This window comes from Caretta caretta, chromosome 3 (genome assembly GCF_965140235.1).
Source record: "Caretta caretta isolate rCarCar2 chromosome 3, rCarCar1.hap1, whole genome shotgun sequence".
Taxonomy (NCBI): domain Eukaryota; kingdom Metazoa; phylum Chordata; order Testudines; family Cheloniidae; genus Caretta; species Caretta caretta.
In genome coordinates, this window is record NC_134208.1 from 111,393,166 (window position 1) to 111,419,443 (window position 26,278).

The window sequence follows — 26,278 nt, forward strand, 5'->3', positions numbered from 1 at the left end:
CCTTTCAGACCTTCTTTATACAGTAGAAAGAAGCAAGAGGGTACAGGATCATTATATCCCCTTGCCCTTTTTATAGGTCCCTTTTAACATGTTTTCTAATACAGACATTTCAGTCTGAAAACCAGGAGATGTCTACATGCAGTTTACTCAGAGCAATCCCATTCACTGAAACTGCTTAACAATGTGTAGCACAGGTTACATCTGTCAGACACCTCAGCAACATGCTGTGTAAAGAAAAGGATTAGGAACACAGCATTGCTTAACAACTAGCTTACCGGAATGTTCCCCAGTGATTTCCCCAATGGCTTAGCAAAAAGTAATGAACATTTCACAACAGTTTAAAAGAAAAGGAAAAATGTTTTCATAAATATTGTAATATATGCTGTTATTTCAGTTCCCAGGTAATTCAGAACAATTTTGTATTTAAAAAAAGAGAGATTAAGAGAAATTTTAAGAGACAATCAACATATTTAACACCAAAACATGATTTCAAAATAAAAGGCTGCTGACAGAGACATGTAGTTCTTCAGGGACCAAAGGCACAATATGTTTCCTGCTGTGTTAAGGTACCGATAAGTTATCAGAGAGGAAAAATATATTGCACAATAAAATTAGAGGTGATGCAGCAGCATGTGATATAAAAACCCAGAATGAGTAATCTGACTAGAAGAGATACCAGCCTCAGATTTTCTATGTGGCAGCATTCAGTGTTTTCTTTACACCTTTTCACTCAGCAATTTGCTTTTAATTTTTCGTTAACCTAGTTTAGGACTGAATTCCTCCATGACAGAACACCCACCCACATGGCACCTAATCAAACACCTGTTGAAGTCACTGGATCAAGTGCTAGAGGCATAACCACGAGACTGAAATGTTCTAGTCTGGATTAGAAACAAAATCCAGAAGCTCTGATATTTCACAAAGTAAAAATATTGAATCCCAGTGGAGAAATTGTGTTACTGTTCGGGGAGGAGCACTTGGGAGGGGGCGAAACCTTACGTCAGATTTGGAGTATGACAGGGAAAAAACAGATTTTTTTTGCATATATTCCTTTCTTTAAATTTAATTTCTTTACAAATCTCTTCACTGTAGCCTGCTAGTGTATAAAATGATTAGTTCCAGTTCTCTTAACACAGCAATTCAGTTAGCATCTCAGAATGGAGAGGGAGTATCATTAAATTACAATATAAGAACTCCAAAAATTTGTGAAAAGAAAAGGAGTACTTGTGGCACCTTAGAGACTAACCAATTTATTTGAGCATGAGCTTTCGTGAGCTACAGCTCAGCTCACGAAAGCTTATGCTCAAATAAATTGGTTAGTCTCTAAGGTGCCACAAGTACTCCTTTTCTTTTTGCGAATACAGACTAACACGGCTGTTACTCTGAAACAATTTGTGAGTATCTGACTCATGTTATTTTATAAAATAGAAGTTGATTTATACATAGAAGAATGCACATGCTAGCTCAACATTGATGCCCAAAACTAATTAAAACATACACAGCAACAGAATAGCAATTCAAACAAAGCTCCATGTCAGCATTAATTTAAAGCTTAATTGTAAATGTGCAGTGCTTACACTTACCAACCGATCACATAATGGGGACATATTTAATGCTGGTACAACTAACCATTACATTCTAATACATTTATTTATTTAGATTTAAAATACTAAAAAGATGCCTATCCAAGGCTTTCGATGCCCTAACATTTTTAACAAAACAATAAAGTCGTATATGAAAGTAATTCAGGTGCAAGCCAGGAAAAACAAAGGTTTCTAAATATTATCTCAGTTCAACTCAATCGCATCTACACCCACATATACCAATCTGATGCCTAGCGAGTACGATTTGGAAAGCATGCCATGTCCTGTGCACACATAGCTTGAGTCTGATCTCACATTGGTTTGAAGCCAGTGTAGTTACTCCAGTGCAAGTGCAGAACTTGGCCCACGCTTGTTCGGAATTCCCCATGGAAATGCTTTTGTTGTGTGTGAATTAATGGTAACATTTTTCTTTTTCAAAAACTCACCCTCCCCGATGCCAGTGTCCTTCGCTGGAGTTAAAGAAGTCAGCAGAGAAACGGTCAGGAAAGCAGCAAAGAGCATCTTAAACACTACATTCAGAACTAGAGATCCTTCAAACAGCTCAAAGTCAGGAACCCCCTAAGTATCTCTTGCCCTTTCAGTCCCTTTACTTGGCTGGAATAACTAGCTCAATGGGGGGTGACTTTCCTCAAGACTTTCACATTGTGGGTAAGTTTCTAGTTTTGTTTTTTGTTGTAAACCTCTTCGCAGAAATGACCACCTCCCAGCGAACGGCTGAATGGGGTCCTGTGCCCAACAATGGGATTCCTAATGTACACAGAGATAGTCAGTGGAGACCAAGATTACTCACAAATCAATTTCTACCTAGTTTAGGACTGAATTCCTCCAAGACAGAACACCCCCCCATACACATTTTTGTCTTGTACTATAGCAGCAGCAGAGTTCATTCTTTGTTAGGCAGGAGTCTAGCCTCCTGTAGACATCGCTCACGTCGCTGATTCCTTTGGCGTTTTATACCCTTGCATTTTGCTTTGCAGGCTGCTCATGGGAGCTGTGAATGATTTAGAGGCACCTATCCTTGTTGGAAACACGTAACAAAGGAGCCCGAAGCATTTTGTGCTATCTCCCCCTCCCCCGAAAATATAATGATCCTTTGAAGAGAGGCAATTTTTTGATGAAGGAAATTTGTTTTAATGTTTTTTTTTTTTTGAATGCTACATGGAAAATCACAGTTTCAAGAGTCCTTACTAAGAACGTATATGAAAGAATAATGGTCACATGGCCACCACTTACTGGAGTTGAAATATTTATGATACAGTCCTGTTGTGAGCTACCAAAGGGAGCCAGACTCCCGCTCTGCAGCCTGTATGCTCCCGTACAGTGGAATTGCAGTGGTTCTTTGCTTTTTAAGCCTTGTGCTGACATGCAAGTTTGCAAGGTGCAAGATTTCATTTTGTGGGGGACAGTTGTGAGATTTGCAGCCTCATCCCATCAAGATGGCTGTACAGTCACTGCAGAGAATGACTTGTAAGGCTAATGCATCTGTTTTAAGGACAAAGTCTATAATTTTATTGTGGGGTGCTATACATTTGTACTGCATGGTGTTTTGCTATTACACTCACAAATCTGCAGTATGGGTTTGGCCAACAAGTGCCAGAGTAGTTATCACATGCATTGTTAAAGTACCCGTCACTGTGGCAAACCTATACAAATGGGGTTATTTTCCTCAACAGCTGCAAAGCCCTTTACATTTCCAGTAATTTTGTTTGTTTCCACTAAGAAAATAACTATAGTCTTGATTATAAATGCAAGTAAAATATGGCTTGATAAACGTTCATATTCAGCTTTTTATGATCCCTGTTGCCAATGAATGTGTTACCTATGAAAAACACATTATTCATTGTTCATAGCTGAGGGCTGGATCATTCTTACCATGGGAGAGGACCTGGGGGGAGGAAATTGCTACAAGGATTCAATGGTCCTCCTCCACTGTTCTATCAAGAGTGGGTTCTGCCCTCCAGCAGGGTAGGTCACAGGACCAGCCCTGAACCTGACGGATGACCAGGGACCTAAGGGAGGCCCCATGCCTCTTCACTGGCTGAATGGGGCTCTCCTGGCTTGTTACCAGCTGTAGTGCCAGGGTTGCCTCCTTGTTACAGCTGCTTCCAGACCCAAGGAGTTGGAAGGGCTCTGTGGAAATGACAATATAGTTCCAAGCTATGTTTAAGTTTTACTGGGACTCACCAAGAGACTGAGAAGGGACAACATGCATTGCCCCAGCTGACCCATTTTCCTTTCTCTCTCCTGATGTGAACCAGATCTACAACATGCTCCCCCTAGAGTATGGAGAACAGTGCCACAAAGGCAGCTAATCATCCCCCTTTTGATTTTGGAGCAGGTCATCCATACGAAAGAGCCCCTAAGTGCACAGAGGTGGGAGACTGGTATCCGAAATGTCAAGGACAAATCCTACACTCTTTACTCAGATTAAATCTCCATTGTCTAAAGAGTGCAGGATTCGACCTGATGTTAGGAAACCATTGCAGAGCAAAGCTACTTGCTGTGCACCCGCATCCATCATTCTTAAGCTTTCTTTCATTGGTGTTGGAATCAGCTAGAAGATACTATGGCTGGAATAATGATCCACTCCCTACACGCACAGCAGCTGGTAAAGTAACAGTGTAGGCCTGATGTAAGTGGGAAGAGGAAGAATTAAACCCATTTGCCTTTCCTCTAGGCAAACTTCCTCCTTTTGTAACCAGGAATTGCCCCTCCTCTCCCCCCCCCCCCGTTAATCTACATGAGTCTGAAAGCTCTCTCTGAGCAAAGACTTTGCATTCACGTTAGCTAGGTTACCAAGGTGATAAAGAAAAAGCCGTTCCCAGGAACCATGGCTCCAGTTCAGCGTTGTCTCCATCAAATCCAAGCTACTGCTGGATTTAAGTACAGTCCCCTTTGTCTCACACATCAGATTAGTTAGATCTATATGTCACTATTTGTCCACTGTACTCATGTCTGGGCTGAAAATACGAATTTAGCTCCCAGCACAATTTAACAGGCGGTACAAACAAACAAAACCCCTCAACTAAAGAAGGAGCAAGAAAGATGTCAGTCTAGTTGCTTTTATGTTGCATCCTTTCCCTGTTTCCTTAGCTGCAGCTTGTTTCTTTTGGTTACAAACTTGTCTTATGTGTGCCCAAAGACCTTATACAGCAATGGCACAGTATCAATAATTGTAATTATTAAGATAATATTATGCAACATGTAGGAAAGGGCCATGTCAATGAGAGTTATACACAGCTGTGTGTGTTGAACATGTGTGTGCTTGTGTGAGGTGACCTATACAGGAATGGGTCAGGGTTAAGTGGTGGGGGAGGGAATGTATGTATCTTGGTATTGTTAAGTGTCTAGCATTTGGATACCTAAATAAAATAAACTATAACAATGTCCCAAGTAAATAAGGAAAATGTAATTTTAATGGAAATGTTTGTTCTTATCTCTTTTTAGAAACGGGAACTTCATTTAAGCGGCTTGATGGGGCCAAATCCATTCCTCTGCTTTTTTGAAGCATCTGATATAGTGGCAGTGGTCACAACTTAAACATAGAAATGTGGGGCTGGAAGAGACCTCAAGAGGGCCTTAAGTGCAGCCTCCTGTGCTGAGGCAAGGCCAAATAAACCTAGACTACCCCTACAGATGTTTGTCCAACTGCCATTAAAAATCTCCAACAAGGGGGATTTTACAACCTCCCTTGGAAGCCTATTCTAGAGTTTAAGTACTCTTCTATTAAGAAAGTTTTTCCTAATATGTAAGCTAAACCTCTCTTGCTACAGATTAAGCCCATTATTTCTTGACCTATCTTCAGTGGATACAGAAAACAACTGACCACAGTCCTCTTCAGAACAGCCCTTAACATATTTGAACAGAGTGTTATATAATTTCCCCTTCAGTTGTCTTTCCTCAAGACTAAACCTGCCCAGTATTTAGAAAACCTGACCTGTGAGGAAAAATTTACAAACGTTTTATCATTGTTGATGCTCTCCTCTGGACTCGAATTTGTCCACACCTTTCCTGAAGCGTGGCACCTAGAATTGGACACAGTACTACATCTGAGGCCTCACCAGTGCCAAATAGAGCAGGACAAATTACCTTCCATATCTTAGATACAACACTCCTGGCACTGTACCCCAGAATATTATCCTTTTTCACAACCGCATCACATTGTGGACTCATGTTCAATTTATGATCTACTATAATGCCCAGATCCTTTTCAGCAGTACGACCTGGCCAGTCATTCCCCATTTTGTAGTTATGCATCTGATTTTTCCTTCCCAAGAGAAGTAATTTGTGCTTATCTTTATTGAATTTAATCTTGTTGATTTCAGACCAATTCTCCCAAATTGTCAAGGTCGTTTTGAACTTGAATCCTGTCCTCCAAAGTGCTTACATCGTCCCAGGTTAATGTCATCTGCAAATTTTACAGACATACTCTCCACTCCATTATCCAAGTCATTAATGAAAATACTGAATAGTACCAGACCCAGGACCAACCCCCGCTGGCCCCACTAGATACACCTTCCCAGTCTGACAGCGAACCATTCACTGATTACTTTTTGAGTACAGTCTTTCAACCAGTTGTGTACATACCTTACAGTAACTTCATCTAACCCCACTTCCCTGGTTTGCTTATGAGAATGTCACGTGGGTCTGTTTCAAAAACCTAACTAAAAATCAAGATGTATCGGATCTACTGCTTCCCACCAGTAATCCTCTCAAAGAAGAAAATTAGGTTGGATTATCATGATAAGCTGGTTCTTTAAATATCCTATGATGAATTTCATCAGGCCCTGCTGATTTGAATACATCTAACTTACCTAAATATTCTTTAATCTGTTCTTTCCCAATTTAGATTGTGTTCCTTCCCCATTCCTTCCTTAATGATTTTATCTAGAAATGGTCAGAGAGGGTAAGAGCTAAAGAGGATTGAACAGACTATTACATTTCTCAGAGGAGGTTGGTAGGTTTGTTTCTCTGAAGGAAATGCTGATAATTTCTGGTAGCAGTGAGCACAATTCTTAGTTAGTGGAGGATCTGTTTCATATTGGAGTTTGTTTGCCATGACCTCAAGCTTTGAGTACTTGTGGCACCTTAGAGACTAACAAATTTATTTGAGCATAAGCTTTTAAAGCTGTAGGCCACGAAACCTTATGCTCTAATAAATGTGTTAGTCTCTAAGGTGCCACAAGTACTCCTTTTCTTTTTGCGAAGACAGACTAACACGGCTGCTACGCTGAAAGCTTTGAGTGTGATGGGATCAAATTCCAGCAGGAACAACAGGTAAAGCACTCTGGTCTTAATTAAAGTAGCTTTTCTTTGCTTCTTTTAGTAGACGGCATAGTCCCAGAGAAGGTCTTTGTGTTGTAATCATCTGCCTATAGGCCTTTACCTAACGAAGTTAGTTGTTGAACTATGGTGATCTGTTGGTGTAAAGAGAAGGCCAAGGGACAAGCAGTTGTACTGTCCTAGTAGCTCATGGTTGTGTAGGTGGGTGATGGTCTTCCCAAGGCATGCTGGAAACTTAAGCTTTAAAAGATTTTGTGGGCAGACAGACTTTGGTGGTTCATTCCCTTAGTGCAGGGGTGGGCAAACTTTTTGGCCTGAGGGCTGCATCGGGTTTCTCAAATTGCATGGAGGGCCGGTTAGGGAAGGCTGTGCCTCCCCAAACAGCCAGGCATGGCCCAGCCCCTGCCCCCTATCTGACCCCCCCACTTCTCACCCCGATGGCTCCCCTGGGACTCCTGACCCATCCGACCCCCCTACTTCTCACCCCAATGGCCCCCCAGGGACCCCTGCCCCATCCAACCACCCGTTCTCCCTGACCACCCCCACCACCCCATTCAACCCTGCCCCATCCAACCCCCCGGTCCCTGTCCCCTGACCGCTCCGTCGAACCCCTCCTCTCCTTCGTGACTGCCCCCCCCGGGACCCCTGCCCCCATTCAACCCTGTTCCCCACCCTCTGACCACTCCAACCCCTATCCACACCCCAACCTCCTCTGCCCCTAATCCCCCGCTGCTCCCTGTCCCCGCACTGTCTGGAGCAGCAGCAGCGCAGCTGCACCAGGACAGGCAGCCACGCAGCACAGAGCACCGGGCCAGGCCGGGCTCTGCAGCCCTGCTGCCCAGAGTATTGCGCCTCACGGCAGTGTGGCTGCAGGGGAGGGGAGACAGCCTCCCGGGCCAGGAGCTCAGGGGCCAGGCAGGATGGTCCCACAGGCCACATGTAGTTTGCCCACCTCTGTCCTAGTGGAATGAAGGGAAGACAGTTTCACAGGGCTGAGATGGTGGTTGGACGACGAGATCAGGACACTTTGTGAGAGTTCCAATATCCACTCCTGAGCGGACAATAAGGTCCTGTTGTGTGAGTAGGTACAGAAATAGTTTCTGTGAAAGCCATTGTTTCCATGCGGGTCTAAAGCTGATGTCCTGGGTCCTCTCCATGTGCAAGTTGAGGTAACCAAGAACATGATACCATAAGCAGACCCTCCCCACACACACTTAGACCCACAGCCTCCTATAAGGAAGAAAAACAGTAACAGACTTGATGAATCCAGTCGGGGCCCTCACTTAGCAGATCTAACTTAGAGGAGATGCACTAAGCATGAATATAGAAAATTCTGAAGTACATAGGCCATTCTGCAATTCATGCAAAGGAAATTCCACCCTAAAACATACATTTCAAAAATAGGTCATATTTATCAAAATATAAATCAGAGACTGGGACTTGAACAAAGCTGTGAGTCTAAATGATTACTTAATACTCAATTAATACTTAATTACTTAGCTGCCTCTCCAAGTCTTCAGATGATATTGTTGACGCTATGTAACAAGCTGGAAATATAAAGTGCTTAGATTGAAATTCAAAATTTGCTTCTGCAGTAAACAGAGAGACAGGCAAAGAGGAGACGTTATAGTCACAAAAAATGTATAGTGGGGTAACAATGGGTTAAACTTTTCTTTAAAAAAAGTTTCCACTCATCTACACTCTTTAGTTCCAATAAACTTGTTTTACAGTAGCTATTTAATAGATTGTGACTCATCTGCCCTAATGCCATTGACCAAACACACTCATTCTTTGTAAGAGATTAAGCAAGCTGGGGGGGTGAGTGAGGAGTGATTTCTTTGGGTTCCTTTTTCCTAGTGTGGGATTCCCATGGTCATGTACCATAAATGAGGGCTATTCTTGTAAACATCTTACATGTCCCAGACAACCAAAAAAGGAAGAAAAACACGGTGTACCGACACAGATGCTTTGCAGAGCAGTGTGTCAGCATGTATAAAACTACAGAAGCTCTTGTATTTCAAGCAACAAGCGTTCTGATTAAAATTCAGAAATAGAATATTCTAGTTAATCATATTTTTCAGACTCTTCTGTTCACGTCCTTACCACAATTTAAGGGAATGTAAATTTCGAACTCAAACTTTATCATATTGTTCAGTCCACCCAAAAAGTTTCTCCTCTAGTTTATCACAACATTTGTATTGGAGAAAATAACAGTGTACTTTCTCTAAAAAACAGCTGTATGGAGTGAAAGCCCAATTAAGGAAAATTTTTGTACATTTGCAGACAAAACAATGATCCTGGAAGAAATAATGCAGACACAGGGAGCATTAACTTGGTGCGAGTTGTTCTGAAGGGCATAAGGAAAGTGTTGGAAAGGAGTATGTGTGAACTGCCCCATGCAGATCCTGCAGGTGTGCTCTAAAAGGTACCTAGTTCACATTAATGTAGTCCACAAGATGAGGTACCTTTTAGACCATGCCAGAAGGGTCTACACAGACCAGTTAGAGCACAACAACATGTTAGTGTGCATTACAAATCACACCCTTCTGGCGCACTGTGCAGAGAAGCCCACCGTTTCAGCAAAGAAGTGAATGGGGAAAGAGAAAAACACACAGACACCAAATGAGTATAAAATGATGGGTAGCTTATTTTCTTTTTAAATTCTATAACAAAGGAACCCACATTCTTACAGCAAAGCAGTAAAATAGTCATGGCTTCAAGAATTTTTTAAAATGTGTACAACTGATTCAGCTTTTTACTGTTATTTCAAGACCAATATACATATAAAAGGCATAATTTATCAAGATAACACTGCAGTAAGTGAACACGAAATCTAACTTGCAATGAAACTTCTGTTGTGTTACATAATCTACACGAATACCTAAAAAGGGCATTATGAATACCCAACTGGTTAGTAAAGAGTTTAAGTGTTAACAATAAGAGGTGCAATCCTTGAGAGTTAAATGCTGAGAACCCTAGAGCCCTTTCTATGAGGGTATTCATTCTCAATAAAGCTTTGTAGAGTAAAAAACTGAGAAGCAAAATACTCTGTTCAGTTTCTCTGATTCCACTTTCCCTTCCCCCAAAGTGAAGCTTTACTCGGAGTGAAATCCTGGCGCCATTGAAGACGGTGGCAAAACTCCTGTTAACTGGGGCCAAGATTTTACCCTCAAAAGTCCAGCTCAAATGTCCTTTGGAAATAAAACCCATTGTTTTGTATCGTGTGCAAAGTGCAATATCTCTCCAGTGCTATCAGAAAACATGCTGATAAGGACATAGCCACAGAATCAAATGAAAACAATTAAAACCCTTACTAATTCTAGCAATCCTAACAGAAGAAGGGTGTTTGATATCTACAGGAATTTATGACAGGTCAACTGATTTAATACAGATGCTATTACTAAGACATGTCCCTTCTGATTTCACTGTGTCAAATCAAAGTTGTTTCACTCAAGTTCTTCAGTTTCTTCTGTGAAAAGGTCTGCCAGATCAGCCACTGTCAACACTGAGGCTTCTGACTGTTTCATGGAAGAGCTGGTGTGGCTGTAGGGAAAATTTGCACATGAGAGTTAGAGAACAGACTCTGCACAATAAAGAAAGAACATGCAGTTGTAGATTGTCTAAAATTTATACTACAATGAACATCACAAAGGAAGATGACAAGGAAGGGTATGTATACAGTATAGTTGTAGCTGTGTTGGTCCCAAGATATTTGAGACACAAGATGGGGGAGGTATTATCTTTTATTGGACCAACTTCTATTGGTGAGAGAGAAGCTTTCGAACCACACAGAGCTCTCCTTCAGGTCTGGGAAAAGTACTCTGAACATCACATCTAAACGCAAGGTGGAACAGATTGTTCAGCATAAGTAGTTAGTACATATTTTAAAGGACCATTTTAGGCAGAGTGGCCTATTAACAGCTCTGCATGATAGGACAAAAAGAGGGAGTTAGTAGGTTACAGACCACAATGATGCCTGCGTCAAATATTTACAAAACAATGGACAGCCCTCAGATATCCATCCCAAACACGCGGACAAACTTATCCATTTCATCCTCTCCCGTAACAATTTTACATTCAACAACAAACACTTTGTCCAAACCATGGGAATAGCTATATGCCAACCTCTTCATGGGCCACCTTGAAGAAGACAAATGCACCACAAAACCAATGATATACCTCAAACACACTGATGATAGTTTCTTCCTCTGGACAGATGGCTTAAACTCCCCTCAGAGACTTCCACCACAATTTCAACAACCAATCCCAATCCATTAAACTCCACAATCAGTTTCAACAATGGATCCCTACAGACAACCATATACAAGAAAGAGGAGATCACACCTACTTTCAAAGTTCCAGTATCCACCCCAAACACACCAACAAATCTGTTATCCACAGCCAGGCACTCAGATACCACAGAATAGGCTCCCAGGAGAAGGTCTGGGATATATATCTTAATACTCAGAACTGCCTTCACCAAAAAAGGACACTCCACCAGAGTAGCAGACAATCATGGAACGGGCCACACAAATACCCTGAGACCCTGCTTCAATACAGAAATAAACCTCCCTCTGGCTGCATGCCCCTAGGTGTCACAGACCACCCTACACTGGAACCCATATGGGGCATCATCAAACAACTACAACCTATACTCAATGGGGACCCAATCCTAAAAGAAATCTTTCCTGAACCCTCACTTCTGGCCTTCATACAACCCCCCAACCTCTCCAAGCTCATCATCAGAAGCAAGCTTCCCACAGATCAGGACACACCAACTGCCAGACAACAGACGCAAAACCTGCAGACATATCTCCCCTGCTGTAATGATCAACACATTTTAAGATCCATGGATCTTACACGTGCCTATCACAACATGTGGTATACCCAGTGCTGTCCCTAGAGATTATGGTGCCCTACGCACCCCCCCTGTGGTGGAACCAGCCCTGGGCCTCCGAGGGGGAGAGGGGTCCCAGGCCTCTGCACAGGAAGGGGTGGGGCTGCACCCAAGGGCTTTGGGAGGCAGGAGCAGCCAGTGCAGGAAGGCAGCAGGGGTCGGGCCCACCCCCGCACTCATGGGGTGGTGGGAAGTGGAGCAATCTGGCCCCAGCCTGCTCCGCTCTGCTCCCAGGCTTGGGGGAAGGGGAGAAACCACCCCCCCAGCACTCACCGGCAGAGCAGCTGGGAGCTGGCACAGCATAGCGGGCTGGGGCAGGGTCATTCCACTTCCCACCACCCGTTGAGTGCCTGACCCTGACCCCTGCTGCAGTCCCCCAGGATTCATAGCTCAGGGGACGGGATATGGGTGGGGGAAGGGGTGGAGCGGGGGCAGTAGCAGCTTTCCTGGGCCCTGCTGTGCACAGCCCATGAGGGACTGGCTCAGCTGCCTGGGGAGGATTGGGCTGGCCGCAGCACACTGCTGCGTAGAGCACCAAGAAATTTGGGGCAATTTGGTGCCCCAAATTTCCTGGTGCCCTACGCAGCTGTGTAGTTTGTGTGTGGGTAGGGATGGCCCTGGGTATACCTCATCCAGTCCACTAAACGCTCCAATAGCAACCATGTGCGTGAAACCAGACAATCACTAGACTCTCAAATTAACTCACACAGGAAAATGATAAAAAACAAAAACATCCTATCATAGAATCATAGAATATCAGGGTTGGAAGGGACCTCAGGAGGTCATCTAGTCCAACCCCCTGCTCAAAGCAGGACCAATCCCCAACTAAATCATCCCAGCCAGGGCTTTGTCAAGCCTGACCTTAAAAACTTCTAAGGAAGGAGATTCCACCACCTCCCTAGGTAACACATTCCAGTGCTTCACCACCCTCCTAGTGAAAAACTTTTTCACAACATCCAACCTAAACCTCCCCCACTGCAACTTGAGACCATTACTCCTCGTTCTGTCTTCTGCTACCACTGAGAACAGTCTAGATCCATCCTCTTTGGAACCCCCTTTCAGGTAGTTGAAAGCAGCTATCAAATCCCCCCTCATTCTTCTCTTCCACAGACTAAACAATCCTAGTTCCCTCAGCCTCTCATAACTCATGTATTCCAGTCCCCAAATCATTTTTGTTGCCCCCCGCTAGACGTTTTCCAATTTTTCCACAGTCTTTCTTGTAGTGTGGGACCCAAAACTGGACACAGTCCTCCAGATGAGGCCTGTCAAATAGAGGGGAACGATCACGTCCCTCGATCTGCTGGCAATGTCCCTACTTATACAGCCCAAAATGCCATTGGCCTTCTTGGCAACAAGGACACACTGTTGACTCATATCCAGCTTCTCGTCCACTGTAACCCCTAGGTCCTTTTCTGCAGAATGGCTGCCTAGCCATTTGGTCCCTAGTCTGTGGCAGTGCATGGGATTCTTCTGTCCTAAGTGCAGGACTCTGCACTTGTCCTTGTTGAACCTCATCAGATTTCTTTTGGCCCAATCCTCTAATTTGTCTAGGGCCCTCGGTATCCTATCCCTACCCTCCAGCATATCTACCTCTCCTCCCAGTTTAGTGTCATCTGCAAACTTGCTGAAGGTGCAATCCACACCGTCCTCCAGATTATTAATGAAGATATTGAAGAAAACTGGCCCGAGGATCGACCCTTGGGGCACTCCACTTGATACCTCATCCACAGAGCCAGTTATCTTGTCATAGAAGGCAATTAGATTATTCAGGCACGACTTGCCCTTGGTGAATCCATGCTGACTGTTCCTGATCACTTTCCTCTCCTCTAAGTGCTTCAGAATAGATTCCTTGAGGACTTGCTCCATGATTTTTCCAGGGACTGAGGTGAGGCTGACTGACCTGTAGTTCCCAGGATCCTCCTCCTTCCCGTTTTTAAAGATGGGCATAACAGTAGCCTTTTTCCAGTCATCCGGGACCTCCCCCGATCGCCATGAGTTTTCAAAGATAATGGCCAATGGCTCTGCAATCACATCCGCCAACTCCTTTAGCATTCTAGGATGCAACGCATCCGGCCCCATGGACTTGTGCTCGTCCAGCTTTTCTAAATAGTCCCGAACCACTTCTTTCTCCACAGAGGGCTGGTCACCTCCTCCCCATGCTGTGCTGCCCAGTGCAGTAGTCTGGGAGCTGACCTTGTTTGTGAAGACAGAGGCAAAAAAAGCATTGGGTAAATTAGCTTTTTCCACATCTGCTGTCACTAGGTTGCCTCCCTCATTCAGTAAGGGGCCCACACTTTCTTTGACTTTCTTCTTGTTGCTAACATACCTGAAGAAACCCTTCTTGTTACTCGTAACATCTCTTGCTAGCTGCAACTCCAGGTGTGATTTGGCCTTCCCGATTTCACTCCTGCATGCCCGAGCAATATTTTTATACTCTTCCCTGGTCATTTGGCCAATCTTCCACTTCTTGTAAGCTTCTTTTTTGTGTTTAAGATCAGCAAGGATTTCACTGTTAAGCCAAGCTGGTCGCCTGCCATATTTACTATTCTTTCTACATATCGGATTGTTTGTTCCTGTAACCTCAATAAGGATTCTTTAAAATACAGCCAGCTCTCCTGGACTCCTTTCCCCCTCGTGTTATTCTCCCAGGGGATCCTGCCCATCAGTTCCCTGAGGGAATCAAAGTCTGCTTTTCTGAAGTCCAGGGTCCGTATTTTGCTGCTCTCCTTGTGTCAGGATCCTGAACTTGACTATCTCATGGTCACTGCCTCCCAGGTTCCCATCCACTTTTGCTTCCCCTACTAATTCTTCCCTGTTTGTGAGCAGCAGGTCAAGAAGAGCTCTGCCCCTAGTTGGTTCCTCCAGCACTTGCACCAGGAAATTGTCCCCTACCCTTTCCAAAAACTTCCCGTATTGTCCGTGCACCGCTGTATTGCTCTCCCAGCAGATATCAGGGTGATTAAAGTCTCCCATGAGAACCATTGGGTGAATGCTTTTCACAAAGTGATCACTATATCTGACTCATCAATCCTCCTCCTCAAAGGAAACCTGCACAACACTTTCAAAAGATTAACCTGGGAGCAGGGGTGGCAGGTTTGTAGAAATGTTGGTGGTGCTGGGTGCAGGCCGCCGGCTGGGTCAGGGATGCAGGAGGGGGTGAGGGATGCAGGCTCTGGGACGGAGTTTGGGTGTAGGCTCTGGGCTGGGGCAAGGGGTGGGGGTGCAGGCTCTGGGAGGGAGTATGCAGGGCTGGGGTGCAGGCTCTGGGAGGGAGTTTTGGGGGTAGGATAGGGTGTGTGGGAAAGGGGTGGGGGTGAAGGCTCTGGGAGGGAGTTTGGGTGCAGGCTGGGGCAGGGGGTGGGTGTGCATGAGGGGGTGAGGGGTGTGGGGCTTGGGGTGTGGCTGGGGATGAGGAGTTTGGGGTGTGGGGGGCTCAGGGCTAGGGCAGAGGGTTGGAGTGTGGGGTGAGGGCTGGAGATGAGGGGTTCATGATGCAGGAGGGGGCTCAGGGCTGGGGCAGAGGGTTAGGTGCGGGGGGATGGAGGGTTTGGGGTGTGGGAGGGGCTCAAGGCTAGGGCAGAGGGAAGGAGTGTGTGGGGGGTGAGGGCTCTGTCTGAGGCTGGGGATGAGGGGTTTGGGGTGTTGGAGAGGCTCAGGGCTAGGGCAGAGGGTTGGGGTGCAGGGAGTGGGTGGGCTCTGGCTGGGGGTGCAGGTTCTGAGGTGGGGCAGGGCTGGGGATGAGTTTGGGGTGCAGGCAGGTGCCCTGGAGCTGCGGCCAGAGAGGAGGACTGCCCCCAAGCCCTCTTCCCACTGGCAGCAGTGAGCTCTGGGGGAGGGGCCCCCTCCCTCCCCATCTCTCCGCCCCCGGCAGCATACTCATCTCACACCACTGTCACTGCACATGCTCCTAGGGCCCCTCTCAGGTCCAATAAGCCCCCTCACCTCCCTTGTGGTGGGTGCTCTGGGCAGGGGGGAAAGGGGGTCTGCCGCCATCACACATGCACCTCCTCTCCTGCTGTAGCCTCACTGTAGCCTCACTGGGGGTGAGGGATGGGGCTGCTCCTTGCCCAGCGGGGGGCAGGAGTGGTGACGGGGGGGGGGGGAGAGGGGGGCTGTGCTGGTGGAGGGTCCCGCTGGAAAAGGGAAGGGTCCGAGGCGGAAGGGGAGGGTAAGGGCAACCTGCCCTGGCACTAGTGGGGCGGGGGGCACTAGGACCCTGCGGCGGCAGTTGATGCCGGGAGCCAGGAGAACAGAGGCAGGGTGGAGCTGCAGGGACACTCTGGGGGGCCAGGGAGGTGCGCAGGGGCAGCAAGTGGAGGCTGGGGGACACTTGGGGGAGGTGCAGGGGGTGGCAGGTGTGGCCGAGGGAGAGACCTGGCCCCGAACATTGGTGGAGCTGGGCCCCCGGGCCCTGAATATTGCTGGAGCCCGGCCACCAGGGGCCCATACAACTTGCCGCCCCTGCCTGGGAGTTTAAATTCATAACTCTCACTCCATGATTTTTCATGTCTAGGAACAGAGACACTGGATTTACGGCTTATTACAACAATCTGTAACCCACTAACTCCCTCTTTTTGTCCTATGACTGCAGAGTTGTTAATGGGCCACTCCACCTTGAATGGTTCCTTAGAATTTGTGCTAAACAATCTGTGTCACCTTGCATTTAGCTGTGACACTTGTCCCAGAATACCTTCCAGAAGGACCAGAAGAGGAGCTCTGTGAGGCTTATTAGCTTGCATCTCTCACCAGCAGAAGTTGATCCAATGAAACATATTACCTCACCCATCTTGTCTCTTTAAGGAAGGGTATGGTTATTACCATGCTCAACCAAAGCAGTATGAACCATCCTGTTCATTATGTGGAGACCATCTTACAGAAGATTTAGTTGGGGACTGGTCCTGCTTTGAGCAGGGGGTTGGACTAGATGACCTCCTGAGGTCCCTTCCAACCCTGATATTCTATGATTCTATGAATCGCATGAGGTCTTCTCACTAGGCAGTTTTAAAGACAAAGCAATTAAAGTAGTTTGATCAGGTATTTTGTTGTTCATATTATTCACTACAACTCAGATTAAGAGCACAGGAATTGCCATACTGGATCAGACCCAAATTCCATCTAGTCCAGGACCCTGTCTGACAGTGACCAGTAACCACATGCTTCAGAAGAAGGTGGAATAATCTGTCCCTAGCATGAGATCCTGAGCTCTAATAGTAAGAGACTGATGTAAACCCTGCTTTGTACATCCTCCCAAACTACCACAAGTAATAAAAAGACTGGAATCTGAACTCATCTGGTGATTCTGTTGTTTGGGCAAGCAGCATAATACAGTAGTTTTGCTCCTCTGCAGCTATATTGGATCTGCAGTTCTTCTAGTCACATAAGCTTGGTTCTGTGAACTAAATGGAGGGAACTGTGCAGTTAAAGGGTTTATTTTTTCATAACTTTTGACTATCACTATGCTGTACGACTAGAAATTCTCACCTTGTATTTGTTTGCAGGGGTAAGAGTATGAGGGGCAGGGCATCATCCTTATCTTTGTAAGTATCAGTTTTCCACATCTGTACCATTCTAATGTTTTCGCATGTAAAAATTCAAATAATTTGTCCAATGGTTAAACAACATGATTAACAGCAAACATTTGGGAAGGAATATTAAATCTCATGCTTCAGGGTTTACGTCAGTCTCTTACCATTAGAGATAATTAAAATGCCTGGCTAGTAAGGGTTTTTTTCCCCCACCAAAAAAAGAAGTGTCTAGTGTAAACCAGAAATGTAACATCCACATCACATCGGTTTGTTATCTAGCCAATACAAGATTTGTCCAAATGCCAGCTTTTAAAGCATAACCTGGTACACATTTGTACCATTCTAATCTTTTTGCATGTAAAAATTCAAATAATTGTCCAATGCTTAAACAACATTATTAATAGCAAAAACCCATACACCTTAGGTCTAGTTCACCATTGCATTAGTCCAGTTTTATGATAGTGTAATTTCACTGATTTCTGTGCAATTACATTAGTGTAAAACTGGAGTACTGCAGACATGAATCTGGTCTCACATTTATGGTTATTCAGCACACATATACCTGACTGGTTCATGTCCTTGCAGACATCTGGTCTCTTAATTAAAATGTCTGGCCAGTAACTGCACTTATTTACATTGTGTTTCTGTTTCAAAATTACTGAATACCAAATCCAGGTTAAAGTGTCAATTTTTTCAAGCTTTGCTGAAAACATTTTGGGACTTTAGTCAAAACCTCACAACTATAGTGAATACAGCATAATAACCTCTTAAACAAACAGAGTGAATGCAGGGTGTATGTATGAATAGGACTTTCATTTCAGTGCAGTAATGCTTTTTAGCTCCCCTCCCCACAAAAAAAAAAAGTACCTTCTCTCTACAGTTTTCAGCATCATCTGCATTCTCTCTTCTATTGTTGCTTTTATCAGGAACCTGTGAACAATGGTGGGCCTGCATGTGTTAAAAAAATAAAATTGAGCACTGGTATATTGTCATAGGACTGGCAAGAAGTTTAGGCCCAAATTTTCACCTCCCTACAAATTATTTTAACCTTGTTGAAAGTGTCCTCTGGATTTTAAAGGCCCAATCCTGTAAGGTGCTGAGCAACCTCTACTGAGAGTAAAGGGTGTTCAGCACCTCCCACCACTCAAATAGCTACTTTGCAAGATCAGGCCCTCAATGATCATCAAAATAATTAAATAAAACCCTAATAGACATTGGATAAAATTCTGCTCTCACTTTTACTAGTAACAATAAAAAGGGTTCATTATGTGCACACCCTGCTTAGGGAGCTCAGAGACATGACTCCTTCTATAACTCCCAGGGCCAGATTAACTCATCACTTGGTCCCAATCAAACATATACTTCTGGGCCCCTACCCTGTTGGAGAAGTAGTTTCTTTACCCAGTGCCCTCCTTGGAAATGGCAAACGAGCCTCAGCTGTGTGGGAGGAATATCTCTGCCCACTCATCCACTGATGTGGGGATGCACATGAAGTGAAAGAACTTCATTCACTTGATTCAGAGTAGCAGCCGTGTTAGTCTGTATCCACAAAAAGAAAAGGAGTGATTGGTAGGATTGCCAACCCTCCAGGTTTGACCTGGAGTCTCCAGGAATTAAAAATTAATCTTTAATTAAAGATTATGTCATGTGATGAAATCTCCAGAAATACATCCGACCAAAACTGGCAACCCAAGTGATTGGTGTTGTGATCTGGCACAAAGTGGTACAACATCATGTGAAGTTCTTTCAGTTCGCGTGCAAATCTGCATCAGCAAATATATATTATATATATATATATATATATATAAATAAAATAAAATAAAATAAAACAAAACAAATAAATAAATAAATAAAATAAAGTGGGGGCCCTGGTCCAGGGACATGCCCAGTTTACCTATGCGTTAATCCAGCCCAGGTAACTCCTCAGCACACAGGGGGAGCACTCCTGCAGCTACACCCCTTCAGGGAATGTGGCCTGCTCCTCCTTGTATGTTGGGCCTGCTCCATAGACTAGCATGGTATGTGGATGGGAGAAAAGTCCTGCCTTCTCCCGGCCCACTTTGGGGTGATGTACGCATGGAATGGGGACATGGAGGAAGCATCTCCTGAACTTCCCTGAGTAAAGGGATTGTGACAGGCTCCTCGCATGTTGTCTTGAAGAGCCCCCTTTATGAGGGCCAGTAATGAACCCAGTCCATTGTTTGTATAGGACCTACAATGTTGCTTTTGAGCCCGTCCAAGAAAGTGAGCTCCAGGTAATGACTAATTAAACATCATTTTCAGAGCTGTGCTGACATCGCTAATGCAGAAGACAAGCAAATATTTTGTTCGGTTTCTTATGTGCCATATAAAAAAGGGTAAAAAAATCTGATTGGCAAATGGAGAACAACAAAGCTAAAGGAAAAGAAAAAAGAATTTTCAAGGTCCTGAGTGGGTGAAACAGAGCAGAGTAAAAATCAAAAGTTAATATCTATGAAAATAGCTGTACATCCTTCTGACAATACATTGTTTTTCAGATTAGGAATTTATATTAGAAAATGAAAAGCGCTAAACACTACTCAGAACCTGATTCAAAGTCCATTTAAGTAATGGGATTCTTTCAAGCCCTGAAGTAAAATGTACTAGATAAAGCCAATAGAACTACTCACGTGGGTGAAAGGGAAGCATAAGCACATGCCTATGCAGGGTAGGGGTCTAAATCTGGAATAACTCCAGATATATGCTGGTGAAACAATATAATTTGGCCCTTACTACACATTTAACTTATACACAGTTCTCTTCTTGACTCAAGGCTCCTTACAGTTTTATTTTCATTATCGTTTTATTAAAGTGTACAACACAACATATTGTTGCTGCTGCTGCTGCCTCATTTTCTGCCATGCCTTGACACGTCAGTACCAGCACCATGTGAAATTACAGTGCAGGCTGTTGCTATTCATCTGATCTTCATCCCCACAGCTGAGTCAAAATATTTAGCACCACACCCAAATATCCATTTACTCATGCATTCACTCTCACACATGATGACTCCTGCAACTCCCTCCGCCCCAAACAAAAATATACATTATCTTTATTCCAGAACACATTCGGTCCAGCTATGTTTCTATTTAGTGTATGGCTTTTTTGGTTTTACTAGTAATTTTTGAAATCTAAGTAGGTGAGCTTTTAAGGGGTGTGGTTCAATGGCTTGCAACATCAAAATAGCAATACTAAAAGTGCAGATTCATGGATCATCTATGCTTGAGATATTTAGATACTAATATAAAAGAAAAGTGTCAATTTAAAACCTAGCCAATTTCAAAAATTAGATATTAAACCTGGCCCTTTTGTCCCTCTGCCAGTCTGTAGTTTTACAGTTAAATTTTCCTATTTTTAAAACGATTTCTCTTTCCCCGACGTTGTGTGAGATCCCCACACAAACAATGAAAACTGACTATACAGTGGAAATTGCATTTCATAGTGCTTTGTGTATTGTCAGTTTCACAAACTAAACAGACATCCATTTTTCCAGTATAGTTAAACAAAAAAGTTTAGAGGAATCTTAAGTGGTTTCAATTAGTAATGGCTACTGCAGAAAAATCTGAGAGAGATACTTCTCATAATAACAGGAAGTAGCATTTTATGAAAGTAGTAATTTTTATTTTTTAAGTTGACAGTGTCCCTTTAAGGAATGACTGTATTGTTGTACAGGTGTCATAGGTTGCTTACACAAGTGAAAGTGCTAAACCCTCTCTCCTATAGTTTTAATGGTTACAGAATATAAGCAATGATCATCAATGTAAAGCTTAACATCAGTAGGTATCTTTTAACCTAATAAAAAACACATGACCAATAAAGATTTGGGCTAGACTGTCTCCTTCCGCAGGAGACAGAGTCTACTGGAAACTTCAGTAGTTCATAAGATGTTTTGTTTTTTAACTGCATGGTGTATTCCATGAGTAGAGAGTGTGAAAACCTCACAATGCTCATTTCAGGAGACCCAGGTGGTGGGCCAACTCTTCCTCTATGCTCCAAATAGACCAGGGGTGAGGAAACTACAGCCCACCAGCCATTTTAATCCGGCCCTTGAGCTCCAGCTGGGGAGTGGAATCTGGGGCTTGCCCTGCTCTGGCTCTCCACGCGGCTCCCGGAAAGCAGTGGCATGGCCTCCCCCCGGCTCCTACGTGTATGGGCAGCCAGGGTGCTCCGCTCTGCACACTGCCCCCGCCTCAAGCGCTGCCCCCACAGCTCCCATTGGCTGGGAACTACAGCCAATAGGAGCTGCAGGAATGGTGCCTGCAGACTGGGCAGCATGCAGCAGAGCTGCCTGGCCGCACCTCTGCATAAGAGCCGGAAAAGGGACATGCTGCTGCTTCCGGAAGCCACTTGAGGTAAGCCCCGCCCAGAGCCTGCATCCGTGAGCCACTCCCCTGCACCCCAACTCTCTGCCCCAGCCCTGATCCCACTCCCACCCTCCAAGCCCCTCGGTCCCAGCCCAGAGCACCCTTCTACACCTCAAACTCCCCAGCCCCATCCCAGAGCCTGCACCCCCAGCCAGAGCCTCCTCCTGCACCCTGAACTCCTCATTTCTGGCCCCACCCCGGAGCCCTCACCCCCTCCCACACCCCAATTTTGTGAGTATTTATGGCCCGCCATACAATTTCTATTCCCAGATATGACCCACTCCTGAAATACACCTACCACTTAGCCTGACCACCTTGCTTCCTCAGGAGCCAGACCTACCCCCAAACATATACTTTATCTCCCTCCCCAAAAGGGGGGGGTAAGCAGGTATGGAAGGGTAGCTCACAGCAGCATTTCCAAAGCTGATTTCCACTCAGAAATCCAACAGCACCCTCGGGAGCATTTTGCTGGGAATGACTGCGTCTCATTTCCATTCATCTACCTCTGACTCTTGGTTCACTTCCTTTGGACCTGTAGAATCCAGGCCCTGCACTGTTTGAGAGCGTGCTTTCACAGCTCCCAGGGAAGATGAAGCTTACAACTGAGTCAGTGGTAATCTCTCCCAAATCTTAAATGTGCTTCACCCACTTTTTACTGAGTTAGGCTCAATTGTGGCTATCTAAATAAAGGGGAGAATTGTGCCTTTTATGTTTTCCAGCCCAACCCACCCATTTCCCAGGAAAACATGCAGAAGGGCCACACCCTGGCAGAGTGGCTTGTTTTTATTAGTGTAAATATAAGGTTAAATGATTAAGATCACTAATTAGAAAAAAAGAGAATCTTTAAGAAGTTTGCGTTAAAACACAACAGCAAAACTGAATAGAAGAGAAGCCTACAAGGAAAAAAATATTGCTATGCTTCTTTTTTTCCACATGTAAGGCAAGTGGTTCTTGAGACCAAAGCAGTTAAAAAGCTAGTAAGATATTGATCTCTTCTGAATTATCTGCCATTCAGATAAAATAGAAAAATATCATTAACCTAAGCTGCCACTACAAAATCAAAGAGAGTTTGTAATGATAGTGGCTAGAGCTTGAGATATGGAGTCAAGACAATAGATTCTAGTCCTGGATCTGACTATCTGGTCTTAGGTAAGTCACGCAGGGCAAAGTTTTCATAGGTTCCTAAGACACTTAGCCACTTAAGTCCCAATGACTTTCAATGGGACTTAGTGCTTAAGTCACTTTTGAAAATGGAACGCAAGAGCTTAAGTCACTTAAGTATTTAGGTTCTATTTGAAGATTTAATCCATAACCATTTTGTTTCTCAGTTTATCCATCTGTAAAGTGGGGATACCTATCATACTTCAGCTTAAAGATTCTCAGAAGGAGTTTGCCACATACGAGCATAGTATTATTTTAGACTGACAAGGCAACAGAACAGCAATTTTAAGCAACGTTTATTTTAATTCTTACTTTGTTTGTCCAATACGATGCACTCTGCCAATGGCCTGAAGTTCATGTGCAGGATTCAAAATGGGTTCCACTAGCAGAACATGAGTTGCCTCGATTATGTTTAATCCATTGGAACCAGTATGAAGGGGTAGCAACAAAATATTGATCTTGGGATCATATTTAAATGCCGAGAGGTTCTCCTAGAAGATAAACACCATGTTAGCATTTCAGTGGGAGTTGTTCCTGAACAAGGACTGTAGGGTAGGTACGACAATCAGGATCCAGACACCCCAAGGTAAAGAATAAGAAATTGAATCAACTAATTGTATTCAATATTATTGTACTACAAAAGTGCATCGAGTAAGGTCTGTTAGGAAAGCTGGTGACTTTCTGGTCATTAATATTACTAAGTGATCTATGTACATTTAGTGTGTAAACAGTTAGGTATGTATACTGGGAATATGTTCCTAAAACATGGTCGGGGGGAGGGGAAGGTAGACTAAGTAATCTCAGTAGAGTAGATAAATAGGTTTGTCCCAGAGAAAGGAATGTAGATTTGCCAGTCTGCCGGGGTCAAGCTTAGTAAACTAGAGACAGTGAAAATATATTTGTATCTAAGGTAAATAAAATAAGTAAACCAACAGAAAGAGGATGAAGACAGCTTGGCATCTGCACATCAGTCGGAAATTACCTCTGTCTGGGGTGTACACTTCAAAAGAAACACATTTCAAAGGTTTACTAGACTATAAGAAGGGGAGAAAATCCCTTAGTTATCCATCAGTTAGGGGACAAAGGGATCAGCATCTGCTAGTTCTGTGAACAGCGGATCCTCCTGCCCAAAGGGCTGGAGATGCTGGAGGCTTGATGTGAGAAATCTGCTTAAGCAAAGATTGTAACTTGCTAAAGTTAGTTTTAGTCACCAGAAAGCGTATTGTTTTGTTTATAACCATACCTGTCTCTTTTTCTCTGGCCGAGTACCACTTAAATCTGTGTGCTTAATAAACATACTCTGAGTTGTACTATAAACCATCTCAGTGTTGTGTACCAAGGTAAAAAGTATGCCTTCAGCTGGGCTACCAGGCTGGTGGGGGTGTGTGTGTGTGCGTGCGCGCACGGTCTCTTTGGAGACAGTGGATTGAGTAATTTCTGTGAGTATCTAGTGAGAGGGACTGGACCCTACAGAGACACATCTCTGGGTTCACTGAATGTTACCTGCAAGGCAAGGTTTAGATTGGCAGAGTCTCAAAGAGTTTGCTGGAGAGGCGGACAGACTGGTTTGGCAAGGAGGTGAAATACGAAATACTATTTAAGCTCCAGCAAAGCTCTCTTTTGCAGAGGCAGAGGGGTAACACACTGGCTTACACTTCTGGGCTCCCTGAGAAGAATGTCACAATCAGGTGTTTTTTGTTTGTCTTTTAAAGAGAATTTAGTAACTGACAGCCCTGAACACAGAAATCTTCTTTTATCCAAAGGACAAATGAGCAGCAGCAGCGCAAGCATCCCCCACAACACCGTGGCCAATCTATCTCATCCCCTTCATTCACATAAACTTTATTAAAAACAAATAGTATATGCCTTATTTTTGTGGTTTTGATAGTGTTTTTTAATTATTATTTTAGAGTTCATTAGCTCAGAGATCAAATGCTCTGCCTTGATCAGTTCTATTATTCTCATTCCATTTTCTGAAAGGATATGCAAGGCGAAAGGGTCAAATGAATTTCTGCTAATTATTCCCCCACCAATCCCTCCCGCAAAAAATGACTTGCAGCAAAATCAGCTTTCTGTACCTGAAATTTACTAATTCCATTAATCTGAGCAAACACCATGTTGTTATCATATAGAGCTTTTGAAATTATGTCCAAAACATCTTGCCACTAGAAAAAACACAATATAAAAGCAAGTCAGTATTACAAATAGCACTGACAACACTAGAACATGAAAATATGACATGACTGTAATATCTTAACCTTACCAATAAATAACCCAGTTATAAAAGGAACCTCTTATGATATGCCTTAAATTAACATTAAACAATTTTTGGGGGTGTTATTTTTTCTCCAAGAACAATATATTTTAAAAATTGTCTTAATATTAAAGATACAAAGTAGCAAACAGTCCAGCATTCAAAGTGGGCAAACAGAATCCAGAGGAGAGAAAATTAGTGTAAAGAAATAAAGATAAGTTTGAGCAGAAGAGATTTGCAACAATGAAATGTAGTTTTAAAATTTATGAAAAGTACTTTGACAGTGTCTTTTCTATCTAGTTAAAATACATGTAGAACTGATAATACGTCTGCATATGAATTTTCAGTGTTTGCCCTTTGAACATCAATTTTTAAAATGTAAAACTAATCTCCCTTGTAAAGTGCTTTGAGATCAACTGAAGAGAAGTGCTATATAAGAGCTAGCTGTTATTATTATACAATACTTTCCATCTATTAACCATGAGTACTATCAACAATGTCCCAATGGCATGAAGAATCCTTCACAATGCTCAAAGAATCAAGTGGATATTGAAAACTACTTACATAGTTTAGTAGCTAAACTGAACTTTGGAAACAGTTATTGGAATCTAAGAATTTGTAGAACACAAAGTAACTTTTAAGGTAGAAAATAAGGTTGATCAATACCGTTGAGAAAACCAAAGATTTAGCCCCTGGATCTTTAAACTGGATTTTCTTCAGAGTCCGAACCACAGCTTCCACTTTGGTGGAGTGACTTCCCTTTGAAAAGGGGAAAGAAAAACACCAGCATACAATAGGATGCAGCAAAACTGAAGGGAACAAAATCACACATGCACATTATATACTGATCTTTCTATTAGCATCTCTTAAATATAGTGCGGTCTCTGTCTTATAGATCTCAAAAGGGATCAGCAAATCTCTCTTACCCAGGTACCCATTTTTTTGGATGGGTCTTACAAAATTATACCAGGAACGTTGGAAGTACTTACCATAGTTTGCTCTTAGACCGTACTCTTCTCGGGGCAGAAACTATAGGTGAAATTCAGAACTTGCAGCATGGGAGGGGGAGGGGAAGGTAGGCTAAAATGGCTTTAAGCTGCCTTTGTGCCCTCCCAGTAACGTACTGTTCTGGGAGTTACAGCGATCCCCGCTGTAATTTGGACAGCCCTCTG

General features: G+C 43.7%; 2 protein-coding genes across 5 annotated transcripts in view; both read right to left on the bottom strand.

The window, feature by feature from the left end:
* LOC125634087 (alpha-tectorin-like) overlaps window positions 1-2,300 on the bottom strand; it is a 39,501-nt gene extending 37,201 nt beyond the window's left edge. The window contains exon 1 of the mRNA XM_048844325.2: window positions 2,030-2,300. Coding sequence (XP_048700282.2) covers window positions 2,030-2,105 — 76 coding nt within the window. The 5' untranslated portion in view covers window positions 2,106-2,300. The remainder of the gene's footprint in view (window positions 1-2,029) is intronic.
* A 7,210-nt stretch (window positions 2,301-9,510) lies between these two features.
* The window catches only part of SHPRH (SNF2 histone linker PHD RING helicase), a 139,725-nt gene continuing 122,957 nt past the window's right edge, over window positions 9,511-26,278 (bottom strand). For 3 of the 4 annotated variants that reach the window (XM_048844315.2, XM_048844316.2, XM_048844322.2), the window contains 5 exons: window positions 25,773-25,865; window positions 24,931-25,017; window positions 23,165-23,343; window positions 18,177-18,257; window positions 9,511-10,430 (listed from right to left, as the gene is read on the bottom strand). In XM_048844315.2, the coding sequence (XP_048700272.1) occupies window positions 10,334-10,430; window positions 18,177-18,257; window positions 23,165-23,343; window positions 24,931-25,017; window positions 25,773-25,865 (537 nt within the window). In that variant the 3' untranslated portion in view covers window positions 9,511-10,333. Of the gene's footprint in view, window positions 10,431-18,176; window positions 18,258-23,164; window positions 23,344-24,930; window positions 25,018-25,772; window positions 25,916-26,278 lie in introns of those variants that run through there. The other variant, XR_007355789.2, reaches the window with a different exon arrangement.